The following is a 25331-nucleotide window of genomic DNA, read 5'->3' as shown; positions in this document are numbered from 1 at the left end:
TAAATATTATTTCACGCATCATTAACCTTGGTGAGATCTCTGAATGCAGTTGTAAGTGTCTTTAAAAGGACTCAGCCACCCTTTTTCACCAACCACACATCTTACCCTCGAGCAGTCCGTGCTGTTACTATAAGTTGCAAGGCTTTGGCCTGCAGCCTCATGTGATGGATAATCACCACCTGCTTGTTCTCCACGCCACTATACATGAACTCCATTTTGTAGGTTTCTTCCATGATCTATAAGGAAAAGGTAAGTAATAAGCAGCAAAAATATCATTATAGTCTTACTTAAGAACAAAGAGCAGCACAGGATTCTAAGTGAAACCAGATCTGAACAGAGTGCTTTTTTTAATGCCTATGTTTTAATTCTGAACTGAGATTTTAAGTGCCTATGTTGAGAGAAACTAGTGTAATTTGAGAGAAATTAATATACATGTTGAGAGAATAAATTATTTTGTCAATTAAAAAAACAAACTTCCATCTGGTAATATCATCTTAGTTGATGATATAAAGATATGAAAGTTTAAACACTGATAAAACTGTAAAGCACTGCTTGTAACTAAAGCAAATTCACTGTGATGTGGTGGCAAATGAATACGTATGGAAACGTAATCTTCAGGAAAAGTCCTCAAGAACTTAGTATTAGGAACCATTGACCACCTGTTAGCCATCGAGACTGTTCTATGGGCCTGGTGTCTCAGAGGGATTTTAGGGAGGGAATCAGTGCAGAAAACAATGTCAGTGACCTCAGCTCAAGCCCAGTGCATCTTAAGCTCTCGCTCTGTTCTATCCAAGTCAGCGACTCCCCCCCCAATGATGCTTCTCTTTCCCTTCCCTTTCTTCAATGGGAGGCAAGTAATGATGGTAGGCAATGATGCTTGCCTCCCATTGAAGGCTTTGGAGTCAGAGCCCTGTCAGCTGTCTTCTACAACTGACAGTAAGATAAGTTTCCTAATTACATGGTGCCTCAGTTTCCCTATCTGTAAATGCAGAAGAAACAGCACCAACATCATAAAATTTAAAGGATTAAATGGGGTATGGAAGGTGCTTAGCACAGTAACTGTCACACAGCAATGGTAATTCCTTTCTCTTTCTTCCAGACTACTGCTCCCTGTCCCATCCCTCCCAACATGGCCTATTGGTGTTCTGTTGTCATTAAGTTCTACTCCCCTACAATAAGCCACATGGCAGGTCTGAAAGGGAGTCTAGATTAGATGAGAGATGAAGCAGAGTAGCGGAAAGAAAACAGACTCTGGGTATCAGAGTACCTGAGCTCAAGTTCCTGACTTACTACCTATAGCTCTACGAATATAACCTTGCTGAGCGTTGTTTCATCTGTAAAATGGACTTAATACTTATTCCAACCTAATGGAATTATTATGAGGGCTAATTAAAATAGACCTGAAATCATTTAGTGAACTGTAATGTAACAATCATAGTCACCATCATTATCTTTCTACAGGGTTGTAATTAGTCATATACAGACTTACTATTGGGAAGACATGACCCAGAAGAGTTCACCAAATCCCAATACCCAAGAATGAAGGGAAATTGCTCAAAACTAGAAAGAAATAAACTTAAGGCAAGTAAAATTAAATGCTACTTAATGAACTGAGGAGGAAAAAAAGGACCTTTAAATATTCAAGAGATGGTTAAAGAAAAGAGAGAGAAAGAGAGATGGTGCAGGCTAAAAATATAACCACCTCAAAACGAATTCAGCTACATTTTCAGATGAAAGATTCATGATAGTATTTATTGGATTTTAGTATATCTGAAATACAAACTAATAATATTTTAGAACACAAAAGAAATCTTAGAAATCAGGGAGGTTAAGTAACCTGCTCAACACCACCCAACAAATTAGAGGCAGACATGGGAACAGAACCCAAGTCCCCTGACTCTAAAGCCAGTGCTGTGTCCCCTAATTATGCTGCTTCTCGTATCACTAACTTCTGACACAGGCTAAAAATGGGGAGGCCACAGCAGAGCCTTGTGAAGGCCTCTGACTCTAACTTAGACAATGCAATTTCTGGACAGAGATCTGGACAGAGATCCACCTGAGGAGAAGGTCTCAATAAGCTTACCTGTTTTGCTGCTGCTGAGGCCAAATCACTCTGCTTCAAATACAAAGGGGCAGCCACATTCCACAGCTTTTCCTGCAAGGCCTAACAAACCAGGAGAGGACAGAACACAGAGGTCAAAAAGACTGCCATATAATTTGAGACTTAAGTGTCTGTTTTGCTTTGAAAATTTACCGTGATCAAGACTTCCTCATTCTTATTCTTTTAGGCCAATAAGCCCAACCTATTACGGACAGAGAGGAGACCAATGATTTGGGCCAAATGAACTCCTCCCCATTCAATTCTTGGCCCAAAGACCCTATGTTCCAGACCAGAGCTTGCAAGCAGAGTGCAGGAGCCATGAAGGCCTCACCAAGAATGTCCAGGCAAGCCAGGCTTCTGAGGCTCTGGGACCTTCTTGATCCCAGAGTCACTGGACTAACCAGACTGCCTAGACCCTTCTTCCCTGACTTAGTTCCTTTTTCTTTGCTCCATGCTCTCTATCCTTTGAACAGCCCCATCACCTTACCAACATACTCGAACAAGAAATCAAGAAGCTTTCCTAGATTCCTCCCTCTCTCAATCTCTGCACATTCAAAACTATCACTTAGAGCCATGGATTTTACCTTCCATCTCCCTCCTCGCCTATCCATCCATACGGCCATCTCATCTAAACCTCTGCTATAGTCTCTTATTTTCACAGCCCTTCTTAATTACAGACATAATGACATTGCAGAAAACCTAGACTAACACTATACAACAGAAATATAACACAAGCCGTGTATGTAATTTTACACTTTACAGTAGCCACATCTTTAAAAGTAAAAAGAAACAGGTGAAATTAATTTTAATATAGTTTATTTAACCCAGTATAAATAAGATATTATTTCACTATGCAATCAATATTTTTTAAATTATTGAAATAGTTTACATTTTTTATACTAAGTCTAAGAAATCCAGTGTGTATTTTACACTTACAGTACATCTCAATATGAACATTTATTTACTTATTTTTATAAATTTATTTATTTTTTATTGGGTCTTTGGGTCTGCATTGGGTCTTCGTTGATGGGCGCGGGCTTTCTCTAGTTGCGGCGAGCGGGGCTACTCTTCCTTGCGGTGCATGGGCTTCTCACTGCGGTGGCTTCTCTTGTTGCGAAGCACGGGCTCTAGGTGGGCGGGATTCAGTAGTTGTGCCATTTGGGCTCAGCAGTTGTGGCTCGTGGGCTCTAGAGCGCAGGCTCAGTAGTTGTGGTGCACGGGCTTAGTTGCTCCGCGGCACGTGGGATCTTCCCAGACCAGGGATCGAACCCGTGTCCCCTGCATTGGCAGGCGGATTCTTAAGCACTGCACCACCAGGGAAGTCCTCAACATGAACATTTAAAGTGCTCAATGGTCACACATACCTAGTGACTACTGTATTTGACAGTGGCAGGTCTAGATTATAGATATAGAAATTGTTTAATAACCCAAATCATACTGCCATTAAGAGTTATTGTTTTTAAATATTTGCTTCCAATCACTTCCTATATGCATGTTTTTTTATATAGTTGTAGTCAGAAAGCAGAAGTAATTTTGTGTGCTTCTTTGGGTACATAATATTATGTCACATTTGGTCATGTTCTTATATAATTCTTCATGAAGATCATTACTGCTACAGAATATACTGTTGAGTGGACGTGCCACGATTTATTTAGCTCCTCCCCTATTATCAAACACTTGCCTGCCTTGGGTTCTAAGTCTGGGTCCCTTACCTACACTTCTCCTACACGACGCTGAATAAAAAACATAGTTCTGTGTTCTTTTTAGGAGTAATCTCTTCTGTTTTCCTACTAAAGAAAAGTGGATTCTTTTCAAAGGCCTTCTTGTATTGCTATCTAGAAGACAACAAGCCAAGGAAGAAGGAAGAAGACCAACACTGACATGGCACTCACTGTGTACCAGACACTAGACCAAGGGTTTTCACATGCACTGCTTGCTACCAATCCTTACCTGGGTAGAGTTATTATTAGCCTTGTTTCATAGAAGCTTGGAAAAGCCAAATAACTGTGCAAAGGGACATGAAGGAACTTTGGGGGGTAATGGAAATCTTCTATATCTTAACCATGGTGGTGGTTATACAGGCATATATATTTGAAAGAATCTATCTAGCCAAATAAGGACTGTTTAAATCCCAAACTACTTCAGTGTACACACTCATCTTCACATGCATACACACACCTACAAAACCCTAAGCTCACATATCTTACAGTGGCAAATAACTTCTGACGCCTCCATTTATTCTGACTTTGGTCAAATATCTTTAATACCTTTGAAGACTAACCACATTTAGAACTAAAGCCAAGTTAAGTCTTATCAAGTTAGAAGGGCTCTTCTAATTTCTAAGCCTAAATTTATAGCAGAACTCTGCTGCAGAAGCTGACAGTTATTGAGCTAGTTTAACTGGTTTTCAACTCAGGGAACTGAAACAGCTTTTGGGTACCAATTTTGTGTATGTATATATATGTACTCTAACTACCTAGTATGAAATGACAGCAAGTCATTAGCTCTTAAGAGCAATGAAATCAACCTTTGACTAATTTGGCTCTGACCAAATGAAATTAGCATTTAGAAATATATAAATATATAAAATACAAATGTTTATATAAGATCTTTGCTAATCAAATTGTTAAAAAACAATTAAAATCCTTGGTATTCTAATGCAAATGGTTATCCAACCTGCTCTAATTATATGATAAAGGAATTCTCTCAAAATTAAAAAATTCAAATTCCTATATGAGTTAACAATTCTTTAATTAGAGGCAAATATAATTATACTACAGAGTACATAATTTCCCCATTGCTAAGCAGTTGCATAAAACCAGTTATTTTTCTACTTATAGCCTCAAACACTGCTGGGTCCATTAAACTGCATTCTTAGCAACACACTCATGAACAAAATGGATTCAAACCAACCTTGATGAGAAGAAGCTGACACCTAAGATAGGTAGCAGAGAAGTCGGCTACTCCTGCCAATTCAGACTGAAGTTCTCCAAGTCTTTGCAGATCCCTGTAGTAAATAAAAACCCAAGCCAAACACAGAATAAGAATAACACCAATTAAAGATCATGTCAAAAGCTTTTTACCACTTTATACCTAGTAAATTGGTAAAAAAAATTTTAAATGACAGCACTCAATGCTGAAGTGGTTATAATGAAACTGTTTCACTTACACTTTGATAGCAGTTTAAGCTGCTATAATTCTTCTGGAAAACAGAACTGTACTACGTTATAAAAGTCACACATATAGTCAAAAGTTTTGATCAGTAGCTTTATGCTACGAAGTAATTCTAAGGGAAACATTCAACAGAAATGAAATACTTTATGCCCCGCAATATTCATTGTTATGTTATAGTAAAACCCAGTAACTACTTAAATATCCAATGGTAGAGGAATTATTAAATAAATTACTGTACATACAGTCAATGGAATATTCTACAACCATTAAAATATAATATGGTAATAAGGTATATGATCTCAACTATGTAAAAACCATATATATACATATATATATATATACATACACACATATATGAAATATGAAAAAACAGAGCAAACTGTTTTCTAGATAGAGGTATGTTTTATATCATCAGAAAAAAAAAATTTAAGGTATCATAGTGGGCTCCATTGGCTGTCTACCTAGTTAGTAATTTTCCACTTTTTCCTTACTAAGTGAACCCTGATTTTGTTCAAGAGAAGGTGCCCCAAACCTAGTTCCAGGTAGAGTCCAACTGGACTAAGCTAATTAGCACACATCATCTTCCTGGTTAGGTCACCTAGGTTGGCCTTATGAGTCCTAATGGAAGGACTTATATTCAATGCTTGAAGCAGGTCTGATGGTGGTCTATGAATCACTCATTTTCTCTTTCTCTCTCTCTGTCTCTATCTCTCACTAGACTGAACAAGAATGTTTTATAGTCCTGATTACCACTGGCAGTCATACTGTAACTCTAAAAGAAAAAAAGCCTTGGGATAAAGCAAATGTTGAGGACAAGAAAAATCCAAAGAGAGAGAGAAACTGGGTCCTTAATGATATAAATGAACTACTTAACCATACCATACTAAGAAATGCCTCTGATTTCTGTTCATATGAAGAAATAAATACCCATTATAAGTTAATTTGAGATAAGGTTTTCTGATTCATGCTCACAATTAAAGCATGCTAACTGGACATAGGTATAGACAAAGTGATTGCAACCATATTAAATACATCTGCCTGTGGACAAGAGTACAGAAAGTGGTACACACACATAAAATAGTTGTGTTCAGGGCTGGGACTACTGATTTGAAACATTTAATTTTTTTAATAGGTTATACATACCTAGTTATAGAATTACACCAATAAGGAATAGAATTCAAAAGATACTAAAGGATAGATAATTAAATTAGTCCACTTTCCTATACCTGTGTGCTGCTAACCAGTAACCTTTTCCAGAGGCAACTACCATACCAGTTTCTTTTAAATTCTTTTGGAAATATGCTACACATCTACAAAAAGTAATGTTTTTCTTTTCTTTCTTCTTTTTTGGGGAGGAGAGAGAGGGAGAATGAGAGAGAGTGCGAGCAAGCAAGCTAACAATCTCAGAAAAAATTCATAGAAAGCTGCTTTGTTTTTTAATGTCGTATCAAAATTTCACATAGAAATGATAACTGTGGGAAACCTAAAGATCTGGCTCATGAGGGAAGTTAACTGTTTCAGGGCTGGGATACTATATCAGGTTTCATAGCAGCCTGTACAAAATTGTCCATTGGACTAAGCCCCTCCCTCTTATTTCAGGCAACTTTCTGATAGCTAATGCTGCCTCCTGAGAACCTTGATACAAGAAAGGAGATGCCCTGGAAAGGGGCAAAAATGAATTATTTCCAAAGTGACTGAAGAAATTGGGGTCTGTGGCTTATATACCGACTCTTTTGAGTCTTGGTGATTTGAGCTAATCCCGGAGAGCCTGCTCATGTGTGGGAATCAAGCACAATAAAAGGCAAGACCCTGCGCTAGCTAACCATAACTGTAAAATCCTATTTTGGCGGCCAGCTGGTCTCTCCCTTTCGCATCTCTGATGTCTCTCTTGCAGAAGATGGCCCTGAATCACTCTACATCTGAACCATTTCATCTCCAGAAAGATTCTGCCTTCTGCTACATTATAGAGAACACTGACCAGCTGACTATACGTTAGCTGACTGCCCCCATGTGTTAAGTCATTCTACCACCCTTGCCCTGTAGCATTTGGTCTGAATTGCACAAAACAAGATGCAACCCAACTAGCCATGGGAAATCTGAACTATTATACAAACAAAAATAGAAACTTGGCAGCCCTGCTCAAAAAGCTCTGTGTCCCAGTGTTTCCTCTCTGTATCTCTTTTTTTTTTTTTTTTTTTTGCTGACCACTGGACTTTATTAAGATGGAATCACTGATAATTACACGGAAGCTACCTGCCTAAGCCCAAATCCTTGAGGTTCACATGAACTTAGTTATACAAATAAGAAACAAATGGCATGTTCAAAACCATAAGGAAATATCCCGACGCTCAGGTGATGAAGGCTGGGGTGAATGAATCGGCACACTTATTCCAAGCTTTAAAGAGTTTGTGGGCCACGCAGTGGTCCCTTGCATGCAAGAAGTCAAAGACCTCCTCTGTGCAATCCTCCTCTGTCAGTGACCTGGAGGATACATGCTCATCACAGAGCTCTAGCCGCTCCCAAGCCTTTACACATTTCTCCAGCTGCCCGCATTGCTATCTCGCTGCTGTTAGGGGATCCACTAATTCCTCCTCCTCCTCTTCCTTCTCCTTGGGATCTCTGGATCCAATTAGCATCCTTTGCTCATCCTCCAGCTCCATGTCTGGCTGCTGTTGTGGACTCAACATGAGCAGCAACAGCGACACCTATTCTCTGTATTTCTTTATGCCCACGATCCTCAGGAAGCCTCAGTTTAGACATCCATCAGGAGACTATGGACTCTTTAATGAAAAAGGTACAAAAAAGCACCTCCTATGTGCACTGTACTAGATGTGCTAGGTGTTTCCTTATTTGAGCTCATTTAATCCTTACAATGTGAACTGCAATTACAGGCATACTTCGGAAAATTGTGGGTTCAGTTCCAGACCACCACAAATAAAGCAAATATCACAATAAAGCTAGCTAGGCATGCAAGTTTTTTGGTTTCCAAGCATATAAAATTCATGTTTACATTACACTAGAGGTTATACTGTTCTCCACAGTGGCTGTACCAATTTACGTTCCCACAAACTGTAGGAGGGTTCCTTTTCTCTATACACTCTCCATCATTTAGTATTTGTAGACTTTTTGATGATGGCCATTCTGACCAGTGTGAGGTGATAGTATCTCACTGTAGTTTTGATTTGCAGTCTCTAATAATTAGTAATGTTGAGTACCTTTTCATGTGCCTGTTAGCCATCCATATGTCAAACTATGTTGAATAAAAGTGGTGAGAGTGGGGCTTCCCTGGTGGCGCAGTTGGTTGAAAGTCTGCCTGCCGATGCAGGGGACACGGGTTCGTGCCCCAGTCCGGGAAGATCCGTGGTGAGAGTGGGCATCCTCTTTTTCCTGATCTTAGAGGGAATGCTTTCAGCTTTTCACCACTGAGTATGATGTTGGCTACAGGTTTGTCATATACGGTCTTTATGATATTGAGGTATATTCCCTCTATGCCTGCTTTCTGTAGTGTTTTTATCAGAAGTGGATGTTCCATTCTATCAAAAGCTCTCTGTTATCTATTGAGATGATTATATGGTTTTTATTCTTCAATTTGTTATTGTGGTGTATCACATTGATTGATTTGCAGATATTGAAAAATCCTTGCATCCCTGGAATCAATCCCACTTGATCGTGAAGGATGATCCTTTTAATGTATTGTTAGATTTAGTTTGCTAGTATTTTGTTGAGGATTTTTGCATCTATTTTCATCAGTGATATTGGCCTGTAATTTTATTTTTTTGTGATACCTTTTCTAGTTTGGGTATCAGGGTGATGGTGGCCTCATAGAATGAGTTTGGAAGTGTTCCTTCCTCTAAAATGTTTTGGAATAGTTTCAGAAGGACAGGTGCTAACTCTTCTCCAAATGTTTGATGGAATTCACCTGTGAAGCCATCTGGTCCTGGACTTTCGTTTGTTGGGAATATTTAAATTAGTGATTCAACTTCAGTACTGGTAATTGGTCTGTTCATATTTTCTATTTCTTCCTGGTTCAGTCTTGGGAGATTGTACCTTTCTAAGAATTTGTCCATTTCTTCTAGGTTGTCTATTTTGTTGGTGTACAGTGGTTTGTAGTAGTCTCTCATGATCTTTTGTATTTCTGTGGTGTTGGTTGTTAACTTCTCCTTTTCATTTCTGATTTTATTGGTTTGGGCCCTCTCCCATTTTTTCCTGATGAGTCTGGCTAAAGGGTTATCAATTTTGTTTATTTTTTTTTAAAGAATCAGCTTTTAGTTTTATCAATCTTTTCTATTGTTCTTTTAGTCTCTTTTTCATTTATTTCTGCTCTGATCTTTATGATTTCTTTCCTTCTACTAACTCTGGGTTTTGTTTGTTCTTCTTTCTATGGTTGCTTTAGGTGTAAAGTTAGGTTGTTTTGAGATTTTTCTTGATTCCTGAGGTAAGTTTGTATTGCTATAAACTTCCCTCTAAGAACTGCTTTTGCTGCATCCCATAGGTTTTGGATTTTTGTACTTTTGTTTTCATTTTTTCTCCAGGTATTTTTCTGATTTCCTCTTTGATTTGAAACAAGTCTTTGGATTTTAAATCTCACTATACCAGATCCTTCATGTCATACAGACTGTTTATGCAGAAACAGAGCAGTGTGACAAGATGGAAGGGCTGGAAAAACCTATGTTCCAGTCCAGGGCTTTGCTGTTCCTTGTCTTTGACAGTCTTCTCCCTTCTTCACTTGACTAACTTCTAGTCATTCTTCTGGTCATTGCTTAAACCATGAAAGGAAGGGTTAGGTGCCCCCTTCTGTCTTCTAGAAAACCCTGTACTTAATGTATTGTGTGGAAAGCACAATACTGCATTGCCTGTTTACCTAGCTATTTCCCCAACCAGGCTGTAAGATCCCTTGCAGCAGAGACTATGTCTTGTTTACTATTGTGTCCCTTCTGCCTAGCACAATGCTTGGCGCTAAAAAACCATATAACAAATTAATGAACTCCAGCTCCCTCACTCATTGTAAAAATTGGATAATTCTCATGGAATTGTTTTCAAATTCAATGAAATAATGTACATAAAACAGAAGAGTGGGCACTTAATAGACAGCAGCTCTTACTATGATCAAGGATAGTGGAGCCTTATAAAAGATTAAATCCATGCAACTGAAGGTGAGGTATGACCAGAAGAAAATGCCATCTATAAAAATATTAAAAGTCTTCATTCCTGGTTAAGCCATCATAACCAGAGTTTTCAACAAATATTTACTAAGCTCCTAAATAAGGCACCCAAAATACAGTGGTGAAGACAAAGTAGTTATGTCAAGTTCTAAAAACAAACCAAAACAATCATCCCCCCAGGGTCCTCACTGAACTACAGCAGTGAGGTGAAATCTTATTTGGGTGACATGGCTGCTTAGATTACAACAAAGGACAATGTGTTTGACGGTGAAGTTTGTTTGATACTAGTACTAACAAGTAAACGGCCAGAGTCCTAATCAGAGAAACTTCTGTATGAAATTCTGACTAACATTTCACTTTTCAGCAACTACGGAAAAATGTAAATTCTGAAGAACCCCAGGGATCATCTGACGTACCTCCACTGATAAAAGAATCCCCTTCACTGCTGCATATCAGAGAGCAACAATTTTAGAGTCAAACAAAGCTAGATTTAAATCCCAGTTCTGCTACTTCCTAGCAAATTGCTTCATTTCCCCAAATTTCTATTTCTTCATTGTAAAATGGTTAACAACATCTAACTGCAATAATATTTGTAAAACACAGTAGGTCATCAGTAACTGCTGCACCATCGGCTTTCCTTTTCGGATCTTTCACCATCCTGGCCACCTTTCTCAGAATGCACTTACCTAGAAACATAGTGCCCGGGACTGACCACAGCACTAGAACTGCGGTCTGACCAGCCCAAAGCCCAACAGGACTATCACCTCATAAAATCCAGATCATAAGAGTGACTCAAACCTGGGTGCCTACTGAGTACCTACTAATAGCCAGCACTGCAGGTGATGACCAAATTGGTTTGCTTTTGTGCATTTTGTACCTTCTCAGTGCCAACTGGATAGAAAACTGTCAAGGACAAAACTTAAATGTTTATTTAGGTGTGGCTGAGTGGGGAAGTAGAGCTTTTTTTCCTGGGCTCAGGGCCAAAAACTTCAGTAGCAGCTTCTAAATTTAATCACGTTGGTGAGGGAGCAGATGAGAAAGAAAATGTGATCCAGGCATCACTTCAGGGTCAGCAAACTTTTTCTGTAAAGGGTCACATAGTAAACATTTTAGGCTCTGTAGTCCATATAGTCTCTGTGGTAACTACTCAATCTACCACTGCAGCAATGAAAGCAGCCATAGACAGTACCTAAACGAATGAATGTGGCTGTGCTTCAATCAAACCTTATTTACAAAAGCAGACAGATATTGTCTTTGCTAAAGGCAAATGGGGGGCTTCCCTGGTGGCGCAGTGGTCAAGAATCCTCCTGCCAAGGCAGGGGACACGGGTTCGAGCCCTGGTCCGGAAAGATCCCACATGCTGCAGAGCAACTAAGTCCATGTGCCACAACTACTGAAGCCCGCACGCCTAGAGCCCGTGCTCCGCAACGAAGAGTAGCCCCCGCTCGCCACAACCAGAGAAAGCCTGCGTGCAGCAACTAAGACCCAACGCAGCCAAAAATAAATAAATAAATTCATTTTAAAAATTAAAAAAAATAAAGGCAAATGGGTTTCATTTCTTTTCAAATCATTCAGGACATACTAATAGGGCCTGGCAGACTCTGCTGATTGTTCTCGATATCCTTCCCTTCTTCCTTAGTAACAGAGTCACTAAGTGTTAACTAAGCACTGCTCACCCAGAACAAAGACTACCTTTCCTAGCTCCTTACAGCTAGATATAGCCATGGAACTTAAGTTCTAGTCAATGGGACACAAGTAAAATTAGAACATGCAACTTTGGGGAAGTGTCTTTAAAAGGGAGTGGTTGTAGAAATGATGCCCTTCTGCTCTTTTCTTTTTCCTAGAGGCTGGATTACAAAGGGGATGGTTAAAGTTTGGATCTTCAGCCAAAGGCCACTTGATGCAAAAGATGGAAAAATAAGAAAGAATGAGTCTAGGTCATCAGCCATCTCAGCTCTGTCCGCCTATGAGAAACAATTAACCTTTTATCCTGTTTAAGCCACTGTTAGTTGCATTTTCTGTTACCCTAACTAATATAAGGTAAGAAAAATTGAAAACAGGTTCTTTGTAACTCTTTCTAGTTTTGTACTAATCATCAATCTTGTCATGAACACAAAGCTTTTCTTTGTAATATGCTTAAACCACAATCTAATCCAAATAAAAACATCAGAAAATCCTGTCAACACAGTCAGAAAAACTAGCCTATAACCAACATTAGAAATCAAAAGGATCAAGCCAAGCATAACAACGTTAACTGTGTCAAAGGAAAGGGATGATCAATCACCTCACCTGATGGTGAACTCTAGCAGCTCCTGAGTTCCTTGAGGGTCCAGGTGTTGAAGACTGTATACCCTTTCAAGGCTCTGCTGCAGGAACTGATGGGAAGGATCCTCATGAGGCATGATATTGGGAGAAAGAGCTGATGACACTAGTTTTCTACCTGGTAACTAAGCAAACACAGTGGGGTTACAGCACCATCAAATTCTCTGGCTTAAAAAAAAAAAAAACCAACTTCTGTGGCTCAGTTTTTAGTAACACGAAGAAACCAGGAAAAAAATGTGAACCAAACAAAGAAATGGTAAAAAAAAAAAAAAAAGCTAGATAATTCTGTAAACAACCTTCTTCTCCTTCCTCAGCTTAAGTGGGAGAAAGGGAAAGAGAGAGAGAAAACGAACATGGTCTACCGAATACAGCCACAGCTGCAAGGAGAAAAAGAAAAGAGAATGGTATAACATTATTTTCTATTGCTAACTGAAATAAATGGGCTAACCACAGAAATAGGACTAAAAATTAATCTGTAGTCACATTTATTTTTAACCTTTATTTGATCATTCACTTCATACAAGAGTGATGATTTATTCCCAAATAAGTTTATATAGCATGTTGTAAAAATGTTTTTTATGATGATAATTATAATCCTTGTTCTTACTGTTTAAAGTGGCTACCTTTCAAGAAAGGGATGAGGAAGGGAGAGCAAAAAGGATTTTACTTTTAACTTTGTATCTTCTATATAGTTTAAATTTTCTAACCATGTACATATATTATTCTAAATAAAGTCATTTAGAGCTACTTAAGCAGGGATGAGTAAATACAAATAAAGAGCTTAGAAAAGTGCCTGCACACAGCATTCAGTAAGTGTTAGCTATTATTATCATTATGGTTCATTAAAATTTTTTTCTTTCTATATCTCTCGGTTTAAAAATAATAAAGAGTTTATTATTAAAAAATAAACTTGGGAGTTCCCTGCTGGCGCAGTGGATAACACTCTGTGCTCCCAACGCAGGGGCCCCGGGTTCGATCCCTGGTCAGGGAACTAGATCCCACACGCATGCCGCAACTAGGAAGCCTGTCTGCTGCAACTAAGACCCGCAACCAAAAAAAAAAAACTTGCTGAGAATCATAGCTTTATGTAATTATTAAGATATAACACAATCTTATCCTTGATTTAAAATATGTTGTTCCAGATTTCTTCTTCTTGCCTAATATAATCAATAACCCAGGGATATTTTTTTAACATCTTTATTGGAATATAATTGCTTTACAATGGTATGCTAGTTTCTGCTTTATAACAAAGTGAATCAGCTATACATATACATATATCCCCAAATCTCCTCCCTCTTGCATCTCCCTCCCACCCTCCCTATCCCACCCCTCTAGGTGGTCACAAAGCACCGAACTGATCTCCCTGGGCTATGTGGTTGCTTCCCACTAGGTATTTATTTTACATGGCAGTGTATATATGTCCATGACACTGTCTCACTTCGTCCCAGCTTACCCTTCCCCCTCCCCATGTCCTCAAGTCCATTCTCTACGTCTGTGTCTTTATTCCTGTCCTGCCCCTAGACCCAGGGACATTTAAAAAATGAATCTTCTTAAAAGATTCAGAGCAGGGACTTCCCTGATGGCACAGTGGTTAAGAATCCGCCTGCCAATGCAGGGGAGACGGGTTTGAGCCCTGGTCCAGGAGGATCCCACATGCCGCAAAGGAATTAAGCCTGCGCACCATGACTACTGAGCCTGCACACTAGAGCCTGTGAGCCACGACTACTGAGCCTGTGCTCTAGAGCCTGCGAGCCACAACTACTGAGCCCGTGTGCCACAACTACTGAAGCCCACGTGCCTAGAGCCTGTGCTCTGCAACAAAAGAAGCCACCGCAATAAGAAGCCCGCACACCACAACGAAGAGTAGCCCTGCTCTCTGCAACTAGAGAAAGCCCACGCAGAGCAATAAAGACCCAAAGCAGCCAAAAATAAATAAATTTATTAAAAAACAAAAAAAGATTCAGAGAAAAGTACAAAACAATAGAAGAAAGCCCAAGAGAGAAAGATAATTAATGAATGTGTTTCCAGAGAATACACAGTCTGCTTTCTGCCACTTAACAACCACACGGACTAAAAATCAAAAAACCAAAAACAAGGACGAAAGATGTTTTCAACATACCCTCAAAGCAGGAACAAGATGAGAAAGACTGTCTCGGAGGTAGGCATAGTGTCTGAAGGTATGATCTGAGAACAATGCAGGCATTGTTGGACAGGTTTTAGCAGCATTGAAAATAAGAACCAAAACTGCAATGTCTGATAAATAAGTGGGTTAAGTAAACTTGGAGGTATAAAAGGTTGAGCTTGGCCAGAATTTGGTGCCTCTACTTCTAACCCCCCAAATTCCTGTTAAATGACTACAATTTTCTAACAAAGAAATGCAAATTCAAAGAGATACATCACCTCACTCCAAATTACCCCAATTACCCCTCCAATTACCAAAGAAAGGTTTTTTAAAATAATGTCTGCTGCCGAGAACACTAACAAATAGGAACTTCTGGTACAATGCCTACTAAAGTATATACTGGCACAATCCCTTGGAATAATAATTTGGTACTAGATATGAGTCTTATGAATGTTGAGTAATTCCACATCTCAAAATCAAATGGCAGAGAATCATTTACAGTAGCAAGTAATCAGTAACAACCTAAATGTCCAAAACCAGGAGAATGATTAAATAACTTGTGTTTCATCTACTTGATGGAGTATTACACAATAATTAAAAATTATCTTTATAAAAGACTTTTAACATTGCATCATAAGCATTTTGTTATAAGTGAAAAAAGCAGACTCTAAAATGTATAGACAATATGACAGCAGCTATCTATCATCAAATGTTTGTTGATGAAATAAAATGTTAAAAAATAAAATGACAGCAAAATCCCAAACCCAAGCTTTTAAAAAGGGAGGAGGAGGGCTTCCCTGGTGGCGCAGTGGTTGAGAGTCCGCCTGCCAATGCAGGGGATGCAGGTTCGTGCCCCGGTCCAGGAAGATCCCACATGCCGCGGAGCGGCTGGGCCCGTGAGCCATGGCCGCTGAGCCTGCGCGTCCGGAGCCTGTGCTCCGCAACAGGAGAGGCCACAACAGTGAGAGGCCCACGTACCGCAAAAAAAATTAAATTAAATTAAAAGGGAGGAGGAAACACACCAAAATATTAAGTCAATTACATTGGCTATTAAGACTCTGGGTGTTACATATGAAATTTCCTCTTTCTACTTTTAAAAGTTTTCTTTCTATGTATATTAATTTTGTAACAGAGGGAAAATCAGAAATTAAAAACACAAGATAAACATACCTTCCAATCTTCTGTATGTATCTCTATGGCAGAGTGTGCTATTTGCCTACCCAGTATCCATTGTTCCCTTTTTCCTTACTAATAGAATATTGATTTTATTCCAAATATCCTCTAACTTCCTGCCTAGAACCTGGACCTGATGACTGGAGCTCTAGCAATAATTTTGGACAACTGAATATGGAGGAACAGAAAAATGCAAGGAGCCTAGATCACCAAGAATAATGTGGAAATTATTATTTCTGCCCCTATACCAGACTGCTTACCTCCAGACTTCTTTTACATTGAGGGAAAAAAAAAAACTGTAATTAACATTTAAGATACATTTGGGGCAATCTCTGTTATTCACAGCCAAACATATTTCTTAAATAACACAATTCTCCAACTACCCAGAAAAATATCTTAACATTAGGCTTCCAAAAATGTTTAGTATTTTTTTTTAACGTGAAAGGGGCTTCAGATTTCAGGGCACTTTAATATGTCCTGTGTGATTTGTAATAACACCTAGCCCACAAGCCTCTCTGATGAGCTGAATTTCAAATAGTCATAGTATTGCACCTTTAGAGGTAAGGTCAGGGATGTGCCTTTTTTAGATGTAAACACAGAGTCAGGCATTGGTTAGCACATCAATTACACAGATCTTTTAAAAAATTCTCCAAATGCCCTGTGAAAATAAAAAGAATTAAGAGAGAATACAATGGTCATCACAAAAGACAGTTATTTGGCTGATCCCTGTATCTCAATAAATACCCCACTAAACCTCACCAAGGACGTGCTATAGAGTGAAAAGAACCACGGGAGAGTATGGATGTACTGATGTAAATGTATTCCCATTACTGGAAAACAACCCGACAGCATGGCATGCTGCCCAAAGCTATCACAACTCCCTTGAACTTGTATCAGGGCTAGAGTAATCATGCAGCCTAGCTCAGCCCATCCCCTCCTTCAGGCTGCAGATCAAATTAAGCACAGAGTAAGACATAGGGAGAAGTCCACAGGCTTTAAAACCAAAGATGTCTGTCTGGCTTTGAATCCCAGATTTGCTGCTTAGAGAGGTACTTAGCCTCTCTGAGCCTCAGTTCCTCATCCGTAAGCAGGGAATAATACCTCCTTTCCAGGTTGTTTGCAGATCAGTGATAAAAATGTATGAAGCATTTAAACAGTATGTGGAATGTAGTAGATGCTCAATAAATGGTTAAAAATTTAGTATTAAATGGCAAAGTTGAATTACTGTGAATATAAGAATAAAAGCTGAGGAAAATAACCATTAGGCTCCCTCAGGATATACTTTTAACTAAAAGAAATGAGAAAGAAAAATAACAACAAAACAAAACAAAACCCTCAGACCATCCAAGCTATACTGCAGAAAAAGATGCCAAAATTCCCTGCTAAATCAGCAGAGGATACAAGCTGGATCATCCATGTCTGGTTCAGCTGTGTCAAAAAACGGGTGGGTGCTCAGGAGCTCAGGCACCAAGGGAAGCACCAGGGTTGGATGCCGACTTCCCAGAAACTTCAAGCATCTGAAACAAGCAAAATGAGAAACAAGCAAACCTCTTTTTTAAAAAGTACTGAGAATTGGAATCAGAAAACCTGACTCAGAATTACAAATTCTCAACCATCTACTTTTGTTACCTCTATGACTTCAGATAAGTCATTCAATTATTCCAGAACTCAAGTTAATTCATCTAAAAACTTGGTTATTATGAAGACAGAGAGCTGATATGACAGATATTACTACAAGTTATTTAACTAACAACCATTTCCCCCAGCTTCCTTGCCAAGAGAACCCTGATTTTACTCAGGTATCAGGTAAGTAGCAAAGTGCTCAATGAAGGTAGGACTAGCCCAAGGGCTCAACCACAACTGGTCTAAACTCATCATGGCAATCCCAAGCCCATTTTACAGAGACTGCTTTGCAGGCAGTCAAGTAACCCAGTTCTGGTCAATGGGACAAGAGGGGAAGTCTGCTGCGGAGCTTCTCAGGAATGTTTTCCTAATCAAATGAAGTGCATACAAATGAACATATCTATGAAACGGAAACAGACTCACAGATACAGAGAACAGATCTGTGGTTGGGAAGGGGGGTGGGGGAGGGAAGTACTGGGAGTTTGGGATTAGCAAATGCGAACTATTACATATAGGATGGATAAACAAGGTCCTATTGTATAGCACAGGGAACTATATTCAATATCCTGTGATAAACCATAATGGGAAAGAAAATGAAAAATAATATACATATATGTATAACTGAATCACTTTGCTGTACAGCAGAAATTAACACAACATTGTAAATCAACTATACTTCAATAAAATTTTTAAGAAAGAGAAGTGCATGGAGGGAATGTCCTTTTCTTTCTGTCTTAAGATATTGTCTTATTAGGTAGCCATATTGCAACTATAAGGAGAAAGCCAAGAGAACTGCAAAGAAGTCAACCAGAGTACTAGCCCTGTTAAGCTGTTGAATGACCAATCCTGAAATCAACTTTCTGACTTCTTGTTATGCAAAAAAAATTAGACCTTACTGTTTAAGCCACTTTTAATCAGATTTTCTGTTACTTGTAGACAAAAGCATTCTAACTGATATCCTGGGTGAAGTTCTAGAATCAGGAGAGATCTGATCTGAAACAGGAAACTTAATAACTCTGTGGCCTTGAGCAGATATATGTTTACCTACAAATGAGATTAAATATACCTCATACAGTTGCTATAAGGATTAAATGAGATAATGAGTGAAAAGTACTTAGCAAGGTGTCTGCCATTATATAATAAGAACTCAATTAACTATTAGTTAGCTATTATTAATTGGCTATTAGTTAACTACTATGACTACACGAAGGCCCTTTATAAGTTATAAAGAACTACATGTGTGCTGGTATTTATGCTTTTTTGTTATTTTTAATTAAGTTCTGGTGTAGAAGGTGTGTTGAACTGAAAATAAATATAAACCTTAATTTAATGGCCTCACTGAGTTTATAATCTAACTGAGGCAAAGATGACTAACACTATAAGGTAATGAACTATCAAATGAATGATACCCTGCTTTCTACCTGTCAAAGGTAGAAGGGATCACTATGATCGGAGAAAGCTGCACAAAGAAGATGAGACTTCACCAAGGACTGGAGAATAAGAAGGTCAGCAAAAGAGAGAAAACAAACCCCATGAACAAACTGATGGCTATATGGGGTATGAAAGGCATCACATTTAAAACACTTGATACTGTTAGGTAAGTACACTTTTCTCCAGTTCTGTCTTAAAGAACTTAATTCACTAGTTTTCTGACCTCTCTCAGCCCATTTACTCACTGTGCCTCAGGGGACATTGTATCCCCACAGCCCAAATGACTGAGTGCTCCTTGAAGACACTCAATAAATGTACAATGAATTGAGCTGAATTGGACTGAACAAACATGAAGAAATGGCAAAACAGAAAACCAGGTATTGAAAACGTTACCTAGAGTAAGATTCCCTGGCATTTTTAGTTCTTAGTATGTCTTCCAAGCACCTGATTTGACCCACAGTTTTTCGACTTTTAATAACAATTTTTTGTGAAAATAAATCAATCATATATTTGCAGTGATCTCATCACATAAGCTCATTGAATTATGTGGAGTACAACAACGCACATTTTATATTAAATGTATGCAAGTAGCTCCTCAAACAGCAATTCATGAACAGTGTTAAGCTTGACTCTAGCCAGTAAAGCTAGAGGTAATCAGGGGAAAATATGATTGTGATTTTCCATCTGAAGACCAAATACTCACCCTCCCTTTAATCTCTACAATGATGGAAACAGACAAAGAGTGACTAACACTCTATAAGAGGAAAAGGAAATCTGATCGACTCATCTCTGTACCTCCAAAACTTACCACAGGGCTTGGCACGTAGTAAGCACACAGCAGGCACATAATATTTGCTAGGTGGATGGATGGACAAATGAATAACCTAAGATGTGACATTCAATTTAGGAAACAGACTCTTGAGAGTATAGTTATGTTGAATCAGGTTTCTAAATTGAAGACAAAATTGAAGGCCATACCCAATCTATGATGATCCACTAAATAACGTCAACATTGTACATTTACCATATTATCAGACTCAGCGAACAAATGAGCAAAAAAAATCCTTACTTCCATATGGAGTCCCTATCAGTAGGGTACTTGGTTAAATTTTTCAGCAGCTCCACCAGTGCAAGATGAATCCCTTCTTTGGTTGAAACATTAGTGCAACATAAGAGTTCATGAAGAGCCTCTCTAATATCTCTGGATGAATCCTTAAAAAAAAGAAAAAGGTAATAATAATAATAGCAGTCACTATGGATTAGCTATTATGGAGGAGTATACAAGTTAAAGTGGGAGTACAGGGTAAAGAACTTCTCAATTTTCAGAAAGGGGAGGGCCTAGTGTTCACAGAGGAGGAAAAATTTGAAATGATATTTGAAGAATTCATTCATTTGTTCATTCATTAATCGGTACACTCAACATTTACTGAACACTTATTAAACAGTCAACATTTATCAGCACCTACTATGTACAAGTGCTAGGGATATGGCAGTAATTAAAATTGAATCCCTGCTCTCAGGAGTTTCCTTTTAGTGAAAAGACAAAAATGAATAACTAAATATATAGGTCACATATGAGAAACTATAAAGCAGGTTAAGGTTAAGAGTGCTAGGATAGGTGGGGTATTTTACATGGCATAATCGAAGGGAACAGCAAACATAAGGGCCATGAGGTGAAAGCATGTTGAAAAATAGCAGTGTGGCTACAGCAGAGTAAACAAAAAGAGAGTAGGTACCAGATGATGTCAGAGAGTGGCCTCTTCCCTCCCCAACACTTTCTGCTCAACCTCACTAAAATGATTAGAAAAGCTCACCAACAACTTCTTAATGCTAATGTAAATGAAAACATATCAGTTTTACTCTTATTTGATATCTCCATAGCATTTTTTGCCAGATCTTTAAAACTTTTTAATATAGACAATTTGAAACATATGTAAAAGTAGAGATAATTCCCCAGTTTTAACAATTAACTCATAGCCAATCTTGCTTCATCTATACATTTACCCACTCCTCCCAGATTATTCTGAAGCCAATCAGAGAAATCATAGCATTTTGTTGGTAAATATTTCCATAATATCTCTTTTTAAAAATTAGTTTTTAAAAAAACCCACAAAACCAATATCATGCCTAAAATTTTAATAATTCTTTAATAGCAAATATCCACTCCATAATAAAATTTCCCTGACTCAAAAAGTTTTTATTTGTTCTAATTAGGCTCCAAGAATGTCTGCACATTGCAATTGGGTAATATGTCCCTTAAGTATCTTTTAATACGTAAAATCTCTTTACATCTCACTTTTTTTTCCCCTTGCAATTTCTCCCCTGTATATCCTGAGATGGTAGTTTGATTTAGAGGTTTAATCACATTCAGGTTCAATTTTTTTATAAGACCACTTCACAGGTAGTAGTGTGTACCTCCCTCAGGAACTATATTTTTCTTTTTTCTATTAGTAACCACTGAAGATCACTGCCTAGATCTGGTAATTCATTAAAGTTGTAAAACAATGATATATAAATTCTATCATTCTTCTTCATTCATCAACTGGAATACTTCTACAAAGAAAAACTTCCCCTTATCAACTAGCTGGTTGTCTTGAAGTTCCATCTGTATAGGAAAAGGAAGGATAAATGCTTGACTCCTTAATTTACCAGTTTTCAAAATAATGAATTGATTACTAAGCATCTTCTAAAGGTGACTAATGCAGTGTTTTGTTTTTGAATTATTATAAATTCATGGGTTTCAACATATTTGCAGTTGTAATCCTTAATGATATGTTTCACCTTTGGCCAGTGTGAGTCTATTTAAGTTATCTCCTGGGTCTTTTTTTTTTTCGGTACGCGGGCCTCTCACCGTTGTGGCCTCTCCCGTTGCGGAGCACAGCCTCCGGACGTGCAGGCTCAGCAGCCATGGCTCACGGGCCCAGCCACTCCGCGGCATGTGGGATCCTCCCGGACCAGGGCACGAACCCGTGTCCCCTGCATCAGCAGGCGGACACTCAACCACTGCTCCACCAGGGAAGCCCTCTCCTGGGTCTTTTTGATATAAGCCTAGAGGTAATAGCTAATACCTAATGTTTGCTTTCTGTATGACAAAGACAGTACAAGGTCATCTTGTTACGTTTCCTACACCACACTTGGAATCAGCCATTTCTCTTTGGAATTTTGGTTCCTTTTAGTGGGAAATGGGATCTCCAAAGCATTTTTTTAAAAGTCAGGTTTGAGAATTCCCTGGAAGCCCGGTAGTTAGGACTCCACGCTCTCACTGCCGAGGGCCTGCATTCAATCCCTGGTCAGAGAATTAAGATCCCACAAGCCACATGGCTTGGCCAAAAAAAAAAAAAGTCAGGTTTACTGACATATAATTTACATTCTGTAAAATTCATCCTGTTTAGTGTACACTTCCATGAGTTCAACAAATGAATACAGTTATGTAACCACCATGACAATCAAGATATAAAACACTTGCATCACCCAAACACTTCCCTCGTGTCCCTTTGTAGTCTACCCCTCACCCCCAGCCTCTGGCAACCACTGATGCATTTTCTGCTACAGTTTTTGTCTTTTCCAAAATGTCATATAAATGAAATCACAGAGTATGCTGCTTCTTGTGTCTGGCTACTTTCACTTAGCATAATGCATTTGAGATTCATCCATGTTGTTATGCATATCAGCAGCTATTCCTTTTTATTACCGAGTAGTAATCCATTGTATAAATGTACCATAGTTAATTTATCCATTCACCAACTGAAGGATTTTGTGTTGTTTCCAGTTTTGGGACTATTATAAATAAAGCTGCAATAAACATTTGCATACAGGTCTTTGTGTGAACATGAGTTTTCAGTTTTCTTTAGTAAATACTTCAGAGTGGTACTGTGGGGTCATATGTTAAGTGTATATTTAATTTTATAAGAAGCTGTCACAGTAGTTTCCAAAGTGGCTCTACCATTTTGCATTTCCATCAGCAGTATATGAAAAGTGCCAGTTGTTCCCCATCTTCACAGCACTTGATATTGTCAGGGTTTCTTTTGTTTGTTTGTTTGTTTGTTTTTACCCATTCTAACAGATGAGTTGTTGTAATTTCTCACTATTGTTTTGTTTTTTGGGGGGTTTTTTGGCCATGTGGTACAGCTTGCAGGATCTTAGTTCCCTGAACAGGGACTGAACCCTGGCCCTCAGCAGTGAAAGTCCAGGGACCTAACCACGGGACTGCCAGGGAATCCCCTCACTATTGTTTTAATCTGCATTTCTCTAATGACTAATGATGTTAAGCATGTTTTCACATGCTTATTTATGATTTGCCACTGCTATCTTCTTTGCTTAAGTGTCTGTTCAAATCTTTTGCTCATTTTTTAATTGGGTGGTGTGCTTTCTTATCATTGAATATATATTCTTTTTCTTTTTCTTTTGGCCGTGCCACATGGCTTGTGGGATCTTAGTTCCCCCACCAAGAATTAAACCCAGGCCCTTGGCAGTGAAATTGAGGAGTCCCAACCATTGGACTGCCAGGGAATTTCCTGAGAATTTTTAATATATTCTTTATCAGATGTGTGTTTTGCAAATATTTTCTCCCAGTCTGTGGTATGTCTTTTCAAAAAAAAAAATTTGTTTGGCTTAGATAAACAGAAATTTATTGTCTGAGCTCCAGAGGCTTGACGTCCAAAATCAAGATGTAAGCAGAGCTGGTTCCTTCTGACGGCTGCGACACAGAACCTATTCCACAACCCCCCTCCTAGCTTGTGGTAACCTTACATTCCTTGTATGGCCTCGTAGATGGCATTCTCTCTGTGTCTTCACATTGTCTTCCCTCTATGTGCGTTTCTATAGCCAAATCTACCCCCTCCCTTTTTTTGGTACAGTTTATATATCAAAGCCATTATATGTGTTTGATTTGGTCCCATTATCTCTTTACTGTCGTCAAATATATATAACATAAAATTTACCACTTTAAGTAAATGTACATTTTAAGTGTACAGTTCTATGGCACTAAGTATATTCACATTGTTGTGCTATCTTTAAAATTTCTTACAAGTGTTTCTTTGAAGAAATTTTTTTATTTGATAACCAGTTTAACTAGTTATTTCTTTCATAGATTAAGTTTTTGGTGTCATATCTAAGAAATCTTTGTCTAAGACAAGGTCACAAATATTTCTCCTAAAAGTTTTATACTTTTAAGTTTTACTTAATACATGAAAGAAATCAAACTAAAAAATTTAAAAGACACATCCATAACTATATAACAAAAGCTAAGAATCAGAGGACTCTTCCTTGAAGCTCAGTTGGAAACATGCCTTCTTTATTCTCCAGGCACCCTCTTTTACCCTGCAATTCTCTCATTTCTTTACCTTATACAATTGGGGAGGCCCACTTCTCAATAAACACATCTGACCATGTCATCCCCCCATTTAGTAACCTCATTTGGCTTCCCCGCCACCCCTAGGATAACAGAGTCTCCTCAGCATAGCACACAGGCCCTTTACAATTGGTTCCCTACTCACCTCTCCTGTTTCACCTCCCACCCCTTCTCCCTCACAGCCACATGTGAACTTCTCAATGTTCCCTGTCCAGGTCGTGCCATTTCACACCCCACCCCCCCATCCCCCGCCTTTACCTGCGGTCATATGCTATCCTTCTGGTGAGAATGTCATCCCTTACCTTACTTTTGATACGATCTTGTAATTATGGTTTATATTGCTGTTTTCTCTATAAAACTGAGCAACTAAGAGGCAAGAGGACTGTCCATCTCAACATCCTCAGAGCCTAGTACAGAACCTGGCTCAGGAAAAATCAGTAAATGTTTCTTGAATGACTTTCTGAGGCATACCTGAGAGACACTGCAAGTTTGGTTCCAGACTACCACGACAAAGCGAATATCACAATAAAGCAGGTCATAAATTTTCTGGTTTCCCAGTACATACAGAAGTTATGCTTATACTACACTATAGTCTAGTTAAGTACGCAATAGCATTATATCTAAACAAACAATATACATACCTTAATTTAAAAATACTTTATTGTTAAAAATGCTAACCATCAAAACTGAGCCTCAGCAAGGCATAATCTTTTTGCAATAGGAACATCAAAGATCACTGATCACAGGTCACCATCACAAATACAATGATAATGAAAACGTTTCAAATACTGAAAGAATTACCAAAATATGACACAGAGACATGAAGTGAGCTGCGGGCAAAATGGCACCAATAGGTTGGGGGTGCAGGGGGAA

The 25331-nt window shown here is 38.5% G+C and overlaps 1 protein-coding gene and 1 pseudogene across 2 annotated transcripts in view; both read right to left on the bottom strand.

Annotated features, from left to right (window-relative positions):
- The window catches only part of INTS4 (integrator complex subunit 4), a 113212-nt gene that overhangs the window by 16664 nt on the left and 71217 nt on the right, over window positions 1-25331 (bottom strand). Inside the window, exons 12-18 of the mRNA XM_082844524.1 lie at window positions 20178-20320; window positions 17456-17571; window positions 14879-15012; window positions 12727-12884; window positions 5015-5108; window positions 2084-2164; window positions 106-236 (exon numbers count right to left, since the gene is read on the bottom strand). Coding sequence (XP_082700650.1) covers window positions 106-236; window positions 2084-2164; window positions 5015-5108; window positions 12727-12884; window positions 14879-15012; window positions 17456-17571; window positions 20178-20320 — 857 coding nt within the window. The remainder of the gene's footprint in view (window positions 1-105; window positions 237-2083; window positions 2165-5014; window positions 5109-12726; window positions 12885-14878; window positions 15013-17455; window positions 17572-20177; window positions 20321-25331) is intronic.
- LOC309964867 (cytochrome b-c1 complex subunit 6, mitochondrial-like) lies at window positions 7624-7941 on the bottom strand (annotated as a pseudogene). The gene has a single exon. The product of its transcript is annotated as a cytochrome b-c1 complex subunit 6, mitochondrial-like (transcript).

This window comes from Leucopleurus acutus, assembly GCF_964270905.1.
Source record: "Leucopleurus acutus genome assembly, chromosome: 8".
NCBI lineage: Eukaryota > Metazoa > Chordata > Mammalia > Artiodactyla > Delphinidae > Leucopleurus > Leucopleurus acutus.
The sequence above is the reverse complement of the archived record's forward strand: the minus strand, read 5'-3'. Positions and strand labels throughout refer to the sequence as shown.